The sequence below is a fragment of the Petaurus breviceps genome, unplaced genomic scaffold (assembly GCF_028583685.1).
Source record: "Petaurus breviceps papuanus isolate PSGF00001 unplaced genomic scaffold, PetGlider_PUasm1.0 689, whole genome shotgun sequence".
NCBI classification, from domain to species: Eukaryota; Metazoa; Chordata; class Mammalia; order Diprotodontia; family Petauridae; genus Petaurus; species Petaurus breviceps.
The window spans coordinates 1026755-1044439 of NW_027186458.1; the positions used below are offsets into that span (position 1 = coordinate 1026755).

General features: G+C 38.5%; 1 protein-coding gene across 2 annotated transcripts in view; it reads right to left on the reverse strand.

Annotated features, from left to right (window-relative positions):
* Window positions 1-17685, reverse strand: part of FAT4 (FAT atypical cadherin 4) — a 236793-nt gene that overhangs the window by 117180 nt on the left and 101928 nt on the right. For both annotated transcript variants that reach the window (XM_069104858.1, XM_069104857.1), the window contains exons 2-3: window positions 14812-14943; window positions 2556-2817 (exon numbers count right to left, since the gene is read on the reverse strand). In XM_069104858.1, coding sequence (XP_068960959.1) covers window positions 2556-2817; window positions 14812-14943 — 394 coding nt within the window. The remainder of the gene's footprint in view (window positions 1-2555; window positions 2818-14811; window positions 14944-17685) is intronic.

Consider the following 17685-nt stretch of genomic DNA (forward strand, 5'->3'; position numbering starts at 1 on the left):
CCAGATTTATCTCATATTAAATCATTTCATGTATTCCATATGACAACTAAATTGGAATTTGTCAGGGCCTCCTCCCCATTGTCCCCTTCCCAAGTCTTGTCCCCTATCTCTGTGACTGGATGTAATGTTCTGTCTCTTAAAGGTCCTCCCTTCCTCCTAGGGACAAGCATTATTCTATGAAGCCTTCTGTAAAATTCTCACTCCTCTCCGATTCCCCGTTCAGAAGAAGGTAACCTGTCTCCACAAATATCTCATAGAACTTTTTCCTTGATTTCCTCTTGAACTCGTATCATGACATGATTCCTTGGATCAAGCATTTGTATACATGCACAAAAATATCATATAGAAAAAGGTTGAGTTCTGTGGTTATATCCACTACTGAATTAGGACCTTCAAGGGTACTTTCAGTGACTCTACAGAGGATGAGTTAACATCATACTTTTTGTTGTTGTTAAGTCATTTAAGTCATGTCTAATTCTTCAGATATTGAAGTTGTTTGCCATTTCCTTCTCCAGCTCATTTTACAGATGATGAAACTGAGGCAAACAGAGTTAAATGACTTGTCCAGGGTCACACAACTATTGTGTCCAAGGCCATATTTGAACACAGGAAGATGAGTCTTCATGACTCTAGGCACAGAACTTTATTCACTGCACTTCCAAGCTGTGCCATAATACTTTCAGTCAACAGGAAAAAAGCAGTGTTTTGTCTATCTATGCAATAGTGCATAGGACATTAGACTACAGTAACAGCAGAAGAATAGCTTATCCTCAGGTATTTTCTACCTGAACCCTATTAAAAAAAAGATGAGAGCAAGAAAACAACAAATGAACCAAGTATAATAGGTTAAGGTCTGCCAAATTAGTTCATTTGATTCTCATAACAGTAAAGAATGATTACTCTCTACAAAACACATACACAGACGCAAATCTAAATATACAAAGAATTCATTAAGAGCACTCTAAGAATTCTTATGAAGAACCTTGCACTTCGTAAATCTGGAAACCTCAACTTCCTGTGTTTCCTTAACCTACAATTCTGGGAAGATGTTTCCTTTATGGTTTAGCACAATCTCATCACTTTACTTTGTATTGATGTACTATTTTTACTCTGACTCTCTTCCCGTGTTGTTAAAGGAAAGATGAAAGTTCAGAACTTCTACTAGGTGATACAAGACTTCTATTTGGGTAAAAACCTCACTTTCCAAAATAATATTAACATAAGCCATTATCTTCAAGTATAAACCAATAAGTCAATGTGTGTATAGTGAGAAGGATTGAAAAGATCAAACCTATTTTAACCACCCTTCTAAAAGACTAGATAAATTTGACTTGATCATTGTTACTTCTATTTCAGATGAAGTAAAATGTCAAATGACTTTCATACTTAACAACAAATTGCATTGCTCTTTGTGAGAGCTTTTCCAACTTTAATTTTTTCAGGAAAAAAATGTATTAAATATTATGCTCAATAATCTGTAGCCAATTTTCTACTTGTAACCTTGTATTGGAACTATAACTCCATGTATTCACCATTCCAAGTTAGAATTATCCATTAAAATCCTCCTGCATATTCTCCTCATGGTAGAAGGCTAACTTGAAGGTCCTCCAGGCTTTGTCAGCAGAATACATGCTCCAGAAGCTTCTACCATGTTGGAATACTTGTAGCAATGACTAGAAGATTTGCTTTGTGTCTATTTTTCAGTTGGCCAAGGACTGGCCTGGATTAGAATGAAGATGCTCATCAAAATTTATCTACAGATGGATGGGTGATTTTAGTTATGGCCAAGTGAAAAGTCAGTCTTAGGGTATGGAAAGGCATATATGATATATAAATGAAGGATGGTAGCTGAAGATAAGTCCACACTGTTGAAATCACAGAACTCTGAAATATTTACATAGTAAACTAAGAAATGATATAAAATCTCAGATACTTTCCTGTAGCAATTCTGATTGAGGCATAATGGATTAATAAAAAGAAGAATGACCTCAGCACATACGTGATTTGCCAAACTGTGAGCATTCGTAAACATCATGATATTTTTAAACAACATTTTGTCATGGATAACCTCAAGCAAAATTCCAGATTCAACCTTTGGGTTTGTCTGTTAGAAAATGTAACAGATATTTTATGTAGTAAGTAATAAACGTAACTCCCACTCTCATATAAGCTCCTCTAGGGAAGGGACAGCATTTCCTATTTTTCTCTTTATCTCTGCTGTCTAGGAAAGACATTATACATCCTAGGAACCTGACAAATTATTACTAAAATGACCTTTAAATATTTGAAGACATTCTGAATTAATCAGCATCTGAGAAAGGGGTCCTAACCATCATAATTTATTCAAGAATACAATGAAAAGTCAAACAGAATTTGGGGGCAGGTAACTATACCCACGAGAGATTATTAAGCATCTCAAGGGCCAGCAATAATTTTTATGGAAAATAGTTCCTATCAAGATTTAATTAAAATCTGTTATCCATAACAACTGGAGAAGTGACAGTAAGGGTCCAAAAGGATAGTGACAGAAGAATGACAGTCTTTTTGTCACTTACCAGGGGTGGTGTCTTCCAGAATGTCAAAGGAGTACACGGGTCTGGAGAACTTGGGTATATGGTCATTCACATCACTTATGGTAATGTTTATCCTCATGTCTGAAGACTGTAGGCCATCATCTGCTCGGACCAGCAGGGAGTACTTAGAACGGCGTTCTCTGTCCAAGCGTTTGGTGGCAATTAGTTCTCCTGACTCGGGGTCAATATGGAAGCTGTCATCTGCACCACTAATGATTGCATACGTGACGAGAGCATTGGCACCCTGGAAGAGAAAGAGAAGGCACCTAAATTACCCATGAAGGAAGAAAAAGCAAAAACAAAGACCTTTTCTTGTGATCAAGTCAGCAAAATAGTATTTATCCTGTCAGACTTTGGCTTAAGTATTTTTTTAAGTCTTGTTCTCATTCATCCTTTATTTTTTAATATGTTCAATAACACTAGGGGGTGATGTCTTGACTTGTGCATGAATTGAACTTAAGTGAGGTAAAGTTGCACAAAGTCATAGGTTTCACTTTCTCTTCCAGAGTCATCAAAATCCAGTGGCAGGACAAAAGTCAAGATGACTGGAGATGGCCTGGAATGCAGAGAATGACCTTGGCATACTCAATCTCTGACCAAGCTCTAAGACCTCTGCAGCACCTGCTTCAGCTGCGTTCATGGCTTTTGGAACAAAGTATTCTCATCTACCCATTCTGCTGGGGAAAGTCTTCACAGGCTTATGGTAAACACTCCCCTTAATTCCCAAATGGGACTGAGGCTTGTTGGTTACCTTCAATCTGGGTTAGCCAGTCTGCCAAGACAGTTTTTCTAGTGTGTAGTAACTGTACATGCTATAGCTTCGTGGAGCCACAGGTGAGAGTTGGGTGAAGGTGAACACTAAAGGTGAATGAGTGACCCAGAAAAGGGTTGAACGAGCCCTCACACCAGAGGTACTAATCTTCCCTTAACTTCCCATACACCCTTAAAATCTCATATCATGGAAATAATGGATCATTAATCACTATTTCATCTAGGTAACAAAAAAAATGAAACCTCGACACCATGCGTTAATACTTTTAGACATTCATCAAAGCTATCTAGTTAGCTAGCTATGATAGACAATGTAGTTGGATGGCTACCATACTGAACCTGGAATCAGAAATCAAGCAGCCTTTACTAAATACCTACTATGTATCAGTAAATGTGATAGACTTTGGAAGAACAAATGCAAAACTGACTCATTCCCTGACAACCAGGAGCTTAGAGCTTACATCTGGTGGGACAACATGTTCACAGATAACTAACTATAGGGTATGTAGAACATCAAAGGGTTTTGTTTTGTTTTGTTGGGGTGGGGGCAAAGGTGATGAGTTCATCAATACAGAGAGATGAGAAAGAAGAGAGGACCCTTGACAGAACCCAGGAATAAAACTGTAGACCCACACTTTGGGGTGGAGTGTGAATGAGCATTCTACAAAGGAGACTGAAAAGGTTCTGCTTGGTAGGTAGGAAGAGAACCCATCAAGGCATGAAAATCCAGAATATGCATTTTCCATGAAAATCCAGAATATTCAAAAGCAGAATGTGAACCATGGGGAGGTCAAAAGGAATAAGAAAAGTCGTTAGCTTTAGCAATAAAAACATCATCCATGTCCTTGAAGGGAGCAACTAGGTGAAGTAAGGTGGATGTGAGCCCCATCACAAGGATTGAGAAAGGAATAGGAGAGGAGAAGACAGAAGCTGTAACTGTGGAGAGCTGTTTTCCCTGGTAGTTTGTTTTTGAAAGGGAGAAAAGTTAAAGGATAACAGCATAAAGACACAGGAAGCCCAAACGAGGGCTTTTTTTTTAAAGATGAAAGAGACTTACACATGTTCATAGAAAGCACAAGGGGAGCCTGCAGATAAGGAAAGGGTGACAAAAATGGAGAAAATAATGAAAATGAAGGAGCAAGCTCCTAGGTGGTTGGACAAGGAGACAACAAGATCAAGGGGGAAAACAGAGATGCCAGGATTATCAAAGATGACCACCTCATCCTCTGAGAATGGAGCAAAGGAGAAAAACAAGGGGAATGACAACTGGGGTGGGGGGATGTGAAGTGTGTATGTAGAAAGGACAACATACATGATGAGGCAGTACAAAGGATCATGTGTTCTACTTGAGTCATGGAGAAGAATTCAAATCCAGCCTCAGACAACTTATTAACAATGGGACTCTGGGCAAGTCACCTAACCTGGCACATCCTCAGTTTCTGAGTCTGTAAAACGGGAATAACAGTACTTCACATGATTATTTTGAGTATCAAAAGAATTATTATGAATAGAATGCTTAAAAAACTTAAAGAACTATATAAATGCTAGCTATCATAGGAAGAAAGGGGCATGGAGAATGCCCTCAATTTTTTCAATGAAGTATGAAATGAAGCCCTCTGCCAATAAGGTAGGAGGAGGGGATGGAGCGGGTGGTTGGAGAGAAAACTGGGAAGATTAAAATCCAAATGTGGGATCACAGACAAGCTGCTTGATTTCTCCTAGCCTAAGACAACTTCGTAAGATGACATTATACATGTGCTGTGGTCTACAGAGGTCATCCATAAACCTACAGTATCCTGTGACATTTGTGGTTCAGATCACCATGAATTACCAGGGTAATGATAGACCATTGACATAATAATCAATGTGCCAGATCTTTGGCATTAGGGATAGATGGATAAATAGATGAGAGAGAGAGAGAGATGCAGATATTGTTAGATATCTATATCTGTGTACATGTGTATATGCATATATATACACATATGGACTTGCATGTATTTAAGTATGTGTATATTTATATATGGTTATTTGTGTGGAGATATACAAATACATATCTCCCCCAATCTCCTGGGCCCTTAAAAACAGGTCATTAAATGTGTATACATATAGTATAACATGTGTGTACATGTAGTAAATATATGTACATAAGTGTATCCATATAGCATAACACATATGAATATATGTGCATGCATATGTATTGCAAGCATGTGTGGACATGTATCACTCAATTTCTTGGACCTGAGAGAGAGAGAGAGAGAGAGAGAGAGAGAGAGAGAGAGAGAGATTATCATGTATGCATGTGTAGGTATATAAATATATGTATATATGTATACATACATATTCACCAATACACACAGAATTATATCAACATATATGTGGGTATGTATGTGATTTCAAGAAATTTATAATTTATGAGGGAAAATAAACCATACATGAGGAAAGATGACTAAAAATATGAATGAAAGTCTCTTAGTGTCAAATGACTGTTGGATTTGGAAGGCAGAAACAGAGGACCTTGCAAGGAAAGAAAGCATTATGAACAAAGCCCCCAAACAAAGCCAATTAGACTTCTTCAACTGGGAAAGGGTCTTAATTCAGAGTAATAGTAAGAGGCTGGAAAAGTAGGTAAAAGATTTTTTTTGAGAGCAATGAATGTCAAGCTAAGAAAATCTGACCAAATTTTTCATCTAGGGCAAATACAATGTCTTGTACATAGTAGGTATTTCATCAACGTCAGTTGATTGAACAAAGTCACTATTTCTCTGGGTGCCCATTTCCTCATCTGTAAAAGGAGTTAGACTAGATGATCTCAAAGGTTGTTTCCAAGTGCAGCATGCAAAAGTCAGGGAGAACTTATCCTGAAGGGAAAGCATAGCCACTAATAGATTGTGAGGTGAGGACTGCTGGATGGACAGAGGTATTTTTAAGAAGAATCTGCCAGCAAGATGGAGGGATGATAGCTTGGAGTGAAGGGAGGCTGAAAATAAGAGAGGAGGAAGGAGTTCTAAGTTCCTTTTCCTTGTTCTGGTACCAGATGATAAGGGATTAAACTCTACCAAGGACTGGTTACTGATTAGAGGGCCATTAGTGTCATTTGAAAGTACACTTTGATAGAGTGGAAGTTAGATAACACAGCTCTTAAAGTTATTGCATCAGCTGCTACTGTTGCTGATTTTTAGATCAAGGTCAAGTCCAAAGCACTTCCACTTTCTAGTTCTTTGACTATCTTTATTCTCCTTAAGTAATCACACCCAGGGTGCTTTTGATATTAAAAGCTTTAGAATTTACTAGTGTGTTTTGCTCACCTCCCAAGTTAAAAATTGAAACCAGAAGATTAAAACAGGTTTGTAAGGCTTTTGTCTCTCGATTCCCTTGCAATTGATTGTTAACAATCTGGAATTGTTCTGTTTCCACAAATTGAATTATTTTTTGTGATGCTTTCAAAAATCTTGGTAGCTATTGTCACAATCATGGCCACAGAAGCCCAAGAGGAGAGAGTTTGTGCCACCAAAACCCTTGGCTCTTTCAAATGGTTCAACATCAGAAACTCATATTTCATCAGTGGAAATTACATGAAAGAAGATACAGGACCATCTGCTTTGCCACAGCCCCCCAAGGACCATGGCACCTTTCCACCTGACATAACTGAAGTCTTCTACCTGTGTTATTTTCCCCCATCAGACTGTGATTTCTTGGAAATTGGGTGCTCCATTACTTTTCTATTTGCGCCCCCCGCTGCTTAACACACATCTTTACTCATCATACATGTATAGGCAATGCTTTGTTGATTCACTCATTCACACTGACTTTCTGAATTCATTTAATTGGAAACAGGTAAGAAAACAAAGCCCAGGAATTCTCAAAAGCTTGTTAAACAAAATATGGACTTTTGTGGAAATCTAAATATAAATTAAACACTGTCCTGCTGAAAAATAATTTTGTTTCCCATAGACTTGTGATACACCTACAACACTAAGAATTCATTAAGATCTGATATTTTGAAAGCATAAAAAGTAATCATTTGGCACCGAACATGGCATCGCTTGGGAGCAGTTTTTGTCATTTTCTCTTAGGTGCTCTAATTTCATCTCCTACCACTGTGGGCCTGTATAAGCTGGAGCCCACGTCTGGAATGCCCTCACTCCTTACCAACACTTCTTGGCATCTCTTGGTCCCTTTAAGACTCTACTCACTAGTTCTACCTCCTATACAGGTCCCTTTTTGATGTTTTGATCCTTAGAAATTATGACATATTTATTTAATAGATTAAAAGTGCATTAAGACTTTTTGGACCCTCTCAATAAAAACACTAATACATATATACACGTATGCGTGTATTCATGTATATGTATATTTGAAATATATATGTATATTACACACACACCTATATGCATAAATGCATACATACACACAACCAACCATAAATATATATGAGAGAGAGAGAGTCCTAACAATATACAAAGAACTTCTTAAGCCTCCAACCCTGGGAGAGAAGATCAAATAGAGTAAGCTTTGCATTATAGATGACCTGGTTGTGTATTGTAGGGTGAGTACTTTCAACAGCCCCCAAGCCTGAACTGGGTCTCCTTGACTTGACTGTTATATGGGACCAGGGGTTTCCCATGTATCCTGCTGCCAGCTGTTGCTCAGGGAGTGATAAATTACATCAACATTGCCTTTTACTGCTGTGACAAACTACTGCCCTACGATTGTCAAAATGCTGAGCTGTAGGCAGCTTACGTCAAAGTTCCCTTCCCTGGTCCCTGCTCCTTGATTCCTCATACCCTTCTATGTTAGCCCTGTCATCCTCATGCCCCTATCTCACACCTCACAATTCTCTCACGTTATCTGAAACCTGATGTTTGTGGTTAATAAACTGATCTTCATATTAGACCCTTGCCCTCCCCCTAGTACTTGCACTGTAAGTTCTCTGTATTAAGGATCAATTTGGGATGGCATAGAGAGAGCCAGCCTCAGCTCCAAGAAGAATTAGATTCAAGTCTTACCTCTGACACCTACTGACTGTGTGACCCTGGGCAAGTAACTTAAACTCTGTTCCAGACAACTCCCTAAGACTCTGATCTCTGGGGAAGATTCTCACCTTCATTGGTAGAAGGACTTTTCTTACCCAGAGCTCACAGGTCATATCCCTGTCCCTATATTTTATGTCCTGGTTTATATTGTTACCCCTAATAATATGCAAACTCCTTGAGAGCAGAAACCCTTTCATGTTTGCCTTTGCATTGCTAACACCTAGTCACATATTGTTATATAGTAGGTGCTTAATATGTGCTCATAGGATTGAATTGAATTGCGATATGTTTTCTTTTAATTTTGTGACATCCCCTTTCCAATAATCCATAGGATGACTTTTCTAGTAGGATTAGCGCCTCAAAGGACATTTGAAAATAGGGAGGAGAGATAAAAGCAGAAAATTCTCCCACTCTGTCCTTCACCAGCTGTGTTTAACCTCCTGCCCCATGCAGCTCTTGTGTGCTCAGGTGTATCTGGGACATGGAAACACTTTCCTCTAATTTCATGGTTAAGCAAAAATATTCAATGAGAATTTTAGATTTCTGAGCTGATTGAATTTTTAAAACCATTTTTCCATTTAACAAGATTTTATTTTTCATTTTTGCCTTAATATATTTCCAGCTATCAAATCACCAGTATTCATGTATGACTGGTAAAACTGTTGAGCTCTTGCAAATTAGGTAAAAAGCAAAGGAAACAACACAAAAATAGTGTCTACTGATGCATTTTTTTAGCCTAAGAAAAACCTTGCCAACAACCTGACCTTTAGAATAAGGGAGCTTTAAGATGTACAGTAATAATTCTAATGGGCCAAGGAGGTTGGGGGATGATGGAGATAAAAGGCTTCTTCCTTCCTTCCTTCCTTCCTTCCTTGCTTCCTTCCTTCCTTTCTCCCTCCCTACCTCCCTCCCTCCCTTCCTCACCTCCACTTTCCCCCCCCCTCTCTTTTTCTTTTTAGTCCATTTTTTCCATACCAAAGGGCAACTAATGTGGCAAACTAAAAAACATTCAGTGGATGGCTGACAAACTTCTGGGCAGGAGCAATGATTTAATTAGCTCTCATGAAAGGTCTCCTTATTTATTTCATATACCCCAATACACAACATCAGCAATACCACAAGGAACAAATATCACGTTTCCTTTGCCAAGCCATGGAAATAATGTTGCTTGAAAACATTCTGCTCTCTAGAGGAAACCCAGAGACAAAGGCATAGGGGAAGGAATTCTCAAAGTAAATAGCTATAAATTGCAAATGCATTTTACAGCTTTAAGTAACATTTTCAATAACAAGTCAAGCCCTAGGAAACACAGCACAATCAACCCAGTCCAGTCCATTAGCGTCTGAATCATTCTGCTTATACAGAGAGATTCAAAGAGTAACATGCTTCCTTAAAGGTGAAGGGGAGGGGGTCCTCCTCCCCTCCCCGAATCTGTATCCAACACATGTTTCAAATGATATTTAAATGAAGTTCTACATTAACTTTGCAAAACTAAAGCCATATAATTCCTTTCCTGCAAGATCCTCCTAAAGTGACTTGGATAGATAAGCTTCAAAGACTTAGAAAATCAGTATCAATAGTGAAATGAAAAATAAACAAACAAAAACCAAAAGTCATCATCATTGACCTGTGCAATGTTGGTAAATGAGCCCTACACTATACAGCAGCAGTTATTTGGTTGTTTTCATGTCACACTCTTTTTGACCCCATTTGAGGTTTTCTTGGCAAAGACGCTGGAAAAGTCTGCCATTTCCTTCTTAAGCTCATTTTACAGATGAGGAAACTAAAGGAAACATAGTTAAGTGACTTGCCCAGGGTCACACAGTTAGTACATGTCTGAGGCTGGATTTGAACTAAAGAAGATGAGTCTTCCTGACTCCAAGTACAGTCCTTTATCCACTGAGTCACATAGTTTTCAGATGATGTATAAATTGTGTACAAAATATGATTTGTAGAAAGATCTGGGTGGCCTTGAACATGTTATTTTGCTGTTATTATCCCCATTTTGCAGATGAAGAAACTCAGGCTGAGGGAGTTTAAGTGAACAGTCGAAGAGCTAGCAAGTGTCTAAAGCAGGACCTGAATTAAGTTCTGAGTCCAAGTCATACATTCAGATAAAAGCAAATTGTATACTGTCCCAATTAAATATAAGCTTCTTTAGGGCAGATTTCATCTCATTTTCAAATATACATAGCTATACACAGTGTCTGATTGCTGACTTGAATTGATCTATTAATAATCATTGAGATCTGAGCCATCCAACAAATACTGACTCCATTATAAGGTCCCTTCCAGCTTCCAATCTGTGGTCCTAACATTGCAGTGTATATGAGTACACCCAAGAGAACATGCGTGGATATTTGTACAAAATAAAAGAGGGAAAATATAATGGCCTAGCACAGGGATGGGGAACCTACGTCCTCAAGGCCACATGTGGTCCTCTAGGTATTCAAGTGTGGTCCTTTGATTGAATACATTTCAGTCAAAGGGCTGCCCTTGAGCATCTAGTGGGTCACACGTGTCCTTGAAGTCACAGGTTCCCCATCATTTGCCTAGCATTTATAGGTAGCTCTAAGCACTGCAAAGCAGTTCACAATTATCTTGTAATTACAAGATTGAGAAGCAGGTGCCATTTTGATTGCCTTTTTATAAATGAGGAAACCGAGGGACATATAAAGCATGAATGGACATATAAAGCATGAATATTCAAATGTTCTCCCCATGATGGTTGTTACAGAAGGCAGAGCCTTGCTGAGGTCCATACAGCTTTTAAGTGCCCAAGGCTAGATTCAAGCTCAGGTCTTCCTGAAAAAGTAAATATTTTCATTTGAGTTTCTCCTTGAACTTCCACATAATGGTATCATCCTTAAGTCTTCCAAGGAATGGATTGAAAGAGACATTGCAGAAATGGTAGGATGTTTTCCCCTTGAGGCCATTAATTTGATTAGTCAGGATAGGAGAACAGAGCTCAAGCTCCATTGACTCCCATACAGACACTCCTTAATGTAAAGGCTCAGAAATACTCTTCTGCTCCCTTCTAACCCACCTCAAATGGACCTATAATGAGGACTCTCCCCACCTAAGAACCTTTTGTAGTGTAGATATATTTTTGTTAGGCACATTTTGACAGTGAGCATTGTGACCCCACAGCAGGCCATGATAGGTAGTGATCTATAATTCTGGAGCATTGCATATGGTGGGATATCACTCAACTGGGTCTCCAAGGGGTCAAACAGGGATTGTATTTGGACCAGCTGGGCTCCTTCATTGGCTTTCCTATCTTCTGGTGTATCTTCAAAGAAAGCTTTTATGCTGAGTTGGGACTGCAGCTCCCTCTCCAGCCCCTGAAGGATCTATCCACCATTTTGCTTGTTTGGAACTGTCCCATGTAGAAGACTACTTCTCAGTCCAGCTTTTCTGGATGTCTGGTGAACCAGCCCTCAGGATCATATCAATTTCTCACGTCAGTAAGATTCTTGGAAAAGTTGATGACTCTTTATGACAACCTGGTTGGTCATCCCCTTGTCCATTCAGAACACTCATTTGCTCATCATGGTTGTTTTTAAGGGAGACCTGTTCCCCCTTCAGGCCTTCAACCTACCTGGCCAAGTTACGTTGATCTAGAACCCTGAACAAACCACTGGTGTAAGCTTCCACTCTCAGGTGTAGCATCTGCTCTGCCTCAAACCTGATTCAGTACAATCTGTAGAATGATGTTGGAATTCTCAGTGATGGCAGCAAGCAAGCATCTGATCCCAGAAGTCCTCAATAGTCTTGAAGCAGTGGCTATGGTCCTAGGTGGGCCCAGGATCTTGAGCTCCACGTTCCCCTCCGCCTCTTCCAGAAAGGAGGCCAGCCAGTAACTAAACCTCTCTTTGGTCACCTCCTCTTTGCCAGTGAGAAACCTGCTGGAATCCCCAGAGTTCACACTGGAGCTGCGACTATCACCCCATGTAGGCCTTACTCAACTCTAAACAGAGAAACCAGAATGGACAAACACCCAAGTTCCAGAAGGTCCTATGGATTCTGGGTACATAGAATTTAGTCAGGCCTCCAACGTCAACATTAAGATGGAAGGAACAATTAGAATTACACAAGACCAATCAGCAGAGACATTAAAGGACTGCAGGTCTTGGAACAACTCATATCAAAAAGCAAAAGAATTTGGGCTCCAGTCAAAAATATTATACCCTGAAAAGTTAAGTATTATCCTGAATGAAAAAAAATGGACATTTAATAAATTCTCAGACTTTCAAGATTTTGTTTAAAAAATCCTGAACTTAATAGAAGATTTGATATACAAGAACCAAGAGAATTATAAGGTACATAACAAAGACTAAATATAAGAGACCCATAAGGACAGACTGTTTACTTTTTATATATGTAAAATGCATGTCTAACATTCTTATCAATGATTGGGTATTTCATAAGAAAAACTGGGGTAAATCTGAGTGTGGTATGAATTTAAAAAGTAAAGCGATTTAGGAGCAGCTTAAAAGAGTAATTAATTTACACAAACAAGTTACAAGAGGAAGAATCAATACAGAGGAATTAGACGCGAGAGGAGGGCTGGTAGTTCTGGTAACCTACTTTCATTGGGAATGGGTTTAAGAGGGAAATGCATATATATTTAGAAGAATATGAAAGTCTTCTAAATTCAGAAGAAATAAAATAATAGAGGTAGGGAGGGGGAGAAGACAAGGGAAGGATCTTTAGAGGGGAGGGTGAGATAATAAGTAAGGTAGGGGCATAGAAGGGTGTTTAGATTCATGGGAATGGGAGAATAGGGGAGGGATCCTTGGATCAAGGCAAGGCAAGACATAGGAAGGGAATGTAGTGGGTAGAAGTAGAGGAGTCAGCGAGGATAGGACACAAGACATAAGCACAAACATAAAAACAAAGATCAGGAGTAGAATAGGTTTGGGGAAGTATGTCTATATATCTATATGTGTGTATATATCTATATCTATAAAGAAACATCTAAAAAGTTTTGGTCTTCTGGGGCAGGGTTTGCAGGAGGGACCAAAAGAACAAAGTAAAATGTGCACAGTAGAAAACAAAAGAAAACTCATAATGAAGCAAAGAAAAGATGGATAATTCTCAACACAAGTATCATTTATCATATAGGCTTTCTTGAAATGAAAATTGATTGTTACATATTTTGAATCCTCTCTTATATTCTGCTATGCACAGTGCGTGTTTTTTTTTCTTTCTAACTTTGTATTTAAGTTCCAATATTTATGTTTATGACATGTTTTTGTTTCTTTTCTCTCTTCTGTATTTGTGTTCTGGTGTTTGAGTCTAAAATAAAATTTTGAAAAAAAGATGGAAGGAGAATTAGAGAGTACCCAGTCCTGAAATGAGAGAGAACCAGGTGGTACAAAGGATAAAGCACTTTACCTGGAACCAGGAAGATGAGAGTTCAAATTCAGCCTCATACATTTATTAGCTGTGCAACTCTGAACAGGTCATTTTACGTCTGCCTACTCCAGTGTCCTCAGCTGAAAAATGGGCATCATAACAGCACCCTCCTCACAGACTTCTTGTGAAGATAAAATGAGATGGTGCTTGCAAGGTGCTTCGAAAACTTAAAGTACTATACAAATGCTACTTAGTATTAGCAGCTATTAGTCCAACACTGCCATTTTGGAAATAAGGAAACTAAAATTTAATGAGGGGAAGTGGCTTGTCCAGGGCCACCTGGGTTGGTGTGGGAAGAGAACAAACATTTATTAATTAATGACTATGTGCCGGCACTGTGCTAAAAGCTTATTTATGGAGCAAAAATCAGGGCTGGGGCTCTAACTCAGGTCCTCCGACTCCAAATTCAATCTTCTATGTGCTACATCATTTTGAAATCCCTTAGCATTTGTCAAATTAGGCCTTGGTTATTCCTTTTCTTAATGAAATGGAACCTTGTACATCATGAGATTGTGAGTTCTTTTAGAGCAGGATTCTTTTTTTTTTTTTTGTCTTTCTATCCCCAGTGCTTAACAAAGTACCTGGCACAGAGTTAGGCCCTTAATAAATGTTTGTTGATTTGACTTTCATAGGGAAAATAAACATTGTATGAAGCTATAAACCCCTAAGGTACAGTGAGACATAATGAAGGTTCTAATTCACAGCTCTCATGTGCATGCAAGCAAAACAGATTCCCATAACACGAAGTTAGTAGGCACCACTGTTCTTGTTTTCCGAAAATAACAGTAGGGTGAAAATAAGTGGAACCGGCTTCACAGTGAAATATGTCATGGCCAGTGATCAAAGAGAAAAGAAACAACTTTATCTTTTTCTGTCATGGGCTTCTTCCATCTGGATTCAGAAATTAATGGTCTTTGGAAAAATACACCCAATCTTTAACCTTAATGAACATGCCCATAAGTGCCTCAGACCATTAATTACATGGGGACCTTAGGAGTCAAGCTTAATGCTACCTCATCCGCATCCATGGCCGTCAGCTGCATTATCCTGGAGCCGTCTCCAATATTCTCTTCTACCGTCAGATCGAGCGTATCTGTTGGAAATACTGGCGGATTGTCGTTGATATCCTGTAGTGTTATTTCTACCTGTAGGAGAATAAATAGTGTAATATTTAATATTTATATGAATGGTGTGCTATGTGTTTACTATATGTAGTGATCATATATTTTAAAAACATTAATACTACATTAAACACCAGATTAAACAGTCATACCCAATGAATGACCCCGATTTGATAACAAGCATCCATGATTTGACCATCCAAAGGAATAAAACCCTTCCAGATCACAGGAAAAAGAAATATCCGTGGGTATGGTGCAAAATCTCCATCAAAGAAAAGTCTAAAGGGCATAAAATCTATATTATATAAGAATTCCTTAAAGGATCTTGGGATGTTTAGTCTGGAGAAAGGAATATTTGAAAGGAAATAATGGCTATTTTCAAATAATTGAAGTTCTGTGATGTGGAGAAGGTGTTAGGCTTCTTCTACTTGGCTTCAGAGGCCAGAACTAGGAATGGTGGATGGAAATCACAGATGTAAATTTATCCTTGAAGAAAGAAATACTTCCTTACAATTAAAGGTATCTTAAAATGGAATGGACTTTCCCTGGAGGATGTGGATTTCCTAACACCAAAGGTCTTCAAGAAAGGATAGATAAAGGGGCAGCCAGGTGGCTCAGCAAGTAAGAGCACCAGCTCCAGTGTCCAGATGACCTGGGGTTCAAATCCGGGCTCAGATACTTAGCACCCACCCAGAAATAACTGGCTATGTAACCTTGAGCAAGTTACTTAACCCTGATTGCTTTAACAAAAAAAAGGAGAGATAAGCACTTGTCAAGACTATTGAGAGGATTTTCATTCAGGTATGGGTCAATGGATAGACAAAGCATTTATCATATCTTTACTACATGCCAGGAACTGTGCCAAAGGCTAGATTACAAATATAAGCAAAAGAAAGTACCTGACCTCAAGGAATTGTAAACTCTGTAAAACAAAAAAAATTTATTTTAAAAATAAAAATTTAATTCTGTACATTTTTTTTCTTTTTTTATTGCACATCACACCTTTATTTGGTTAAGGCAATATATAAAAGGGATGAAAAGTAGAGGCAGAGAGGATGAGGCTATATGGCTTCTGAGAGCTCCTAATCTCAGACTTTGTCATACGCCAATAAATATATTCTTACATGTTGCTAGGAACTGATTCAAATGATCTTCCCAAATAGGTTGCTCTTATCAGCTGTCATTGTCATCCCTAATTTTGACCACAATGGAGAACCACTGGGGCTGAAAACCACAAAGCCTTTAAAGGCACATGGTGTAAAATCTTCTCCAAGATGGCCACACATTGGCAACAAAGTTCTGAGGCAAAGAAAAAAATTCACATTTTTAATGGTTGAAAAAAAAAATCTGCATCCCCTCCCCCCCCTTAAACAGCATACCTCAATTTTGGAAAACAAAACAAAATATTTTCTTTTCCTCTCTCCATTTTCACTTCCATCTCCAGTGCTGATTTTCAACTCAAGCTAAACAAACATTCCTTTTACATGTAGTGTTTATAGATTTTTACAAATATTAGCAGCTTTGTTTGAGCGATCCAAGCCAGGGTTATTTGCTTGGTGCCCTACCTAAGCAAAATTGTTTAACTCAGAAGATTGCAGAAGTCTGAGTAAATACTGGGAGCCATGTGCTTCCTCTTGGAACTGGGCCCTAAAAACTCAAACCAGAATGGGGAAAACAAAGATCAAGCTGAAAAAAGTTGACCAAGAAAAGTAAAAAAGAAAAAAAAAAAGATTCCAAGAGAACCCAAGCTGCTTTGATCAAGTTACTTCTGTATGGGCCTCAGTTTCTTTGAGTGAGTCTACCCTGGACCCTGTCATCATCTTCCTACAATCTCCTGGTGATGTCACCAACTTCTGGTATCAACTGCTATTTCCAGGGGAACTTCCAAATCTGTATTTCTAGCCTTAATCTCTCTCATTAGGTCTAATTTCTTACTTGAAATCTCCAACTCAAATTTCCCTAAGGTGTCAAAAATGTAACATGCCCAAAACAGAAATCTTTAACTATACCCCTAATCCCATCATTCTTCCTAACTTTCTATTTTGAAGGAACCACAGTTCTTCTGGTCAACCAGACTCTCATCATAAGTCATTCTAGTCTCTCTCATCTCTACTGTACAATTGCTATATTTCATATCTTAAACATCGATTGCATCTACCATCTTCTCACTGCTCATATCACAACTACCCTCCTCTAGGTCTTTGTACCCTTTTGTCAAGATAACTGTAACAGCTTCCTACTTTAATTTCTCATATTGAATGAATTAGACTTTATTTTCATCCACATATCAGTACTGCCTCTATTGACACAAACTCACTATTCCTTAGCAGACTGTTTTCATGAGCTGTTTTTTTTTTCCTTTATAGAGAAGGCAACACGTTTATCAATTTGGGTTAGCCATCAGATGCCTAGCTTCTCAGAACTTACCTTGGTTACTTTTCAGAGAGCAGAAACACAATCAGTCCTAGGTCTTTCATGCTTGGTAAGACCTACTAGAGACCGAGCTTGCTAATATGGCTTTACAAGTTTACCGACACATTATATCAATTATCTGATGAATGAATCCACAAAAAAAAATGTCAAATACTTAATATGTGCCAGGCCCTGTGAATACAAAAACTGAAACAATTCTTACTCTGGAGGAGCTTATCTTAAACTTTCATAGCGGCATTTCAAAATAAATGAATGATGCAAGGAAGGAAGGAAGGAAGGAAGGAAGGAAGGAAGGAAGGAAGGAAGGAAGGAAGGAAGGAAGGAAGGAAGGAA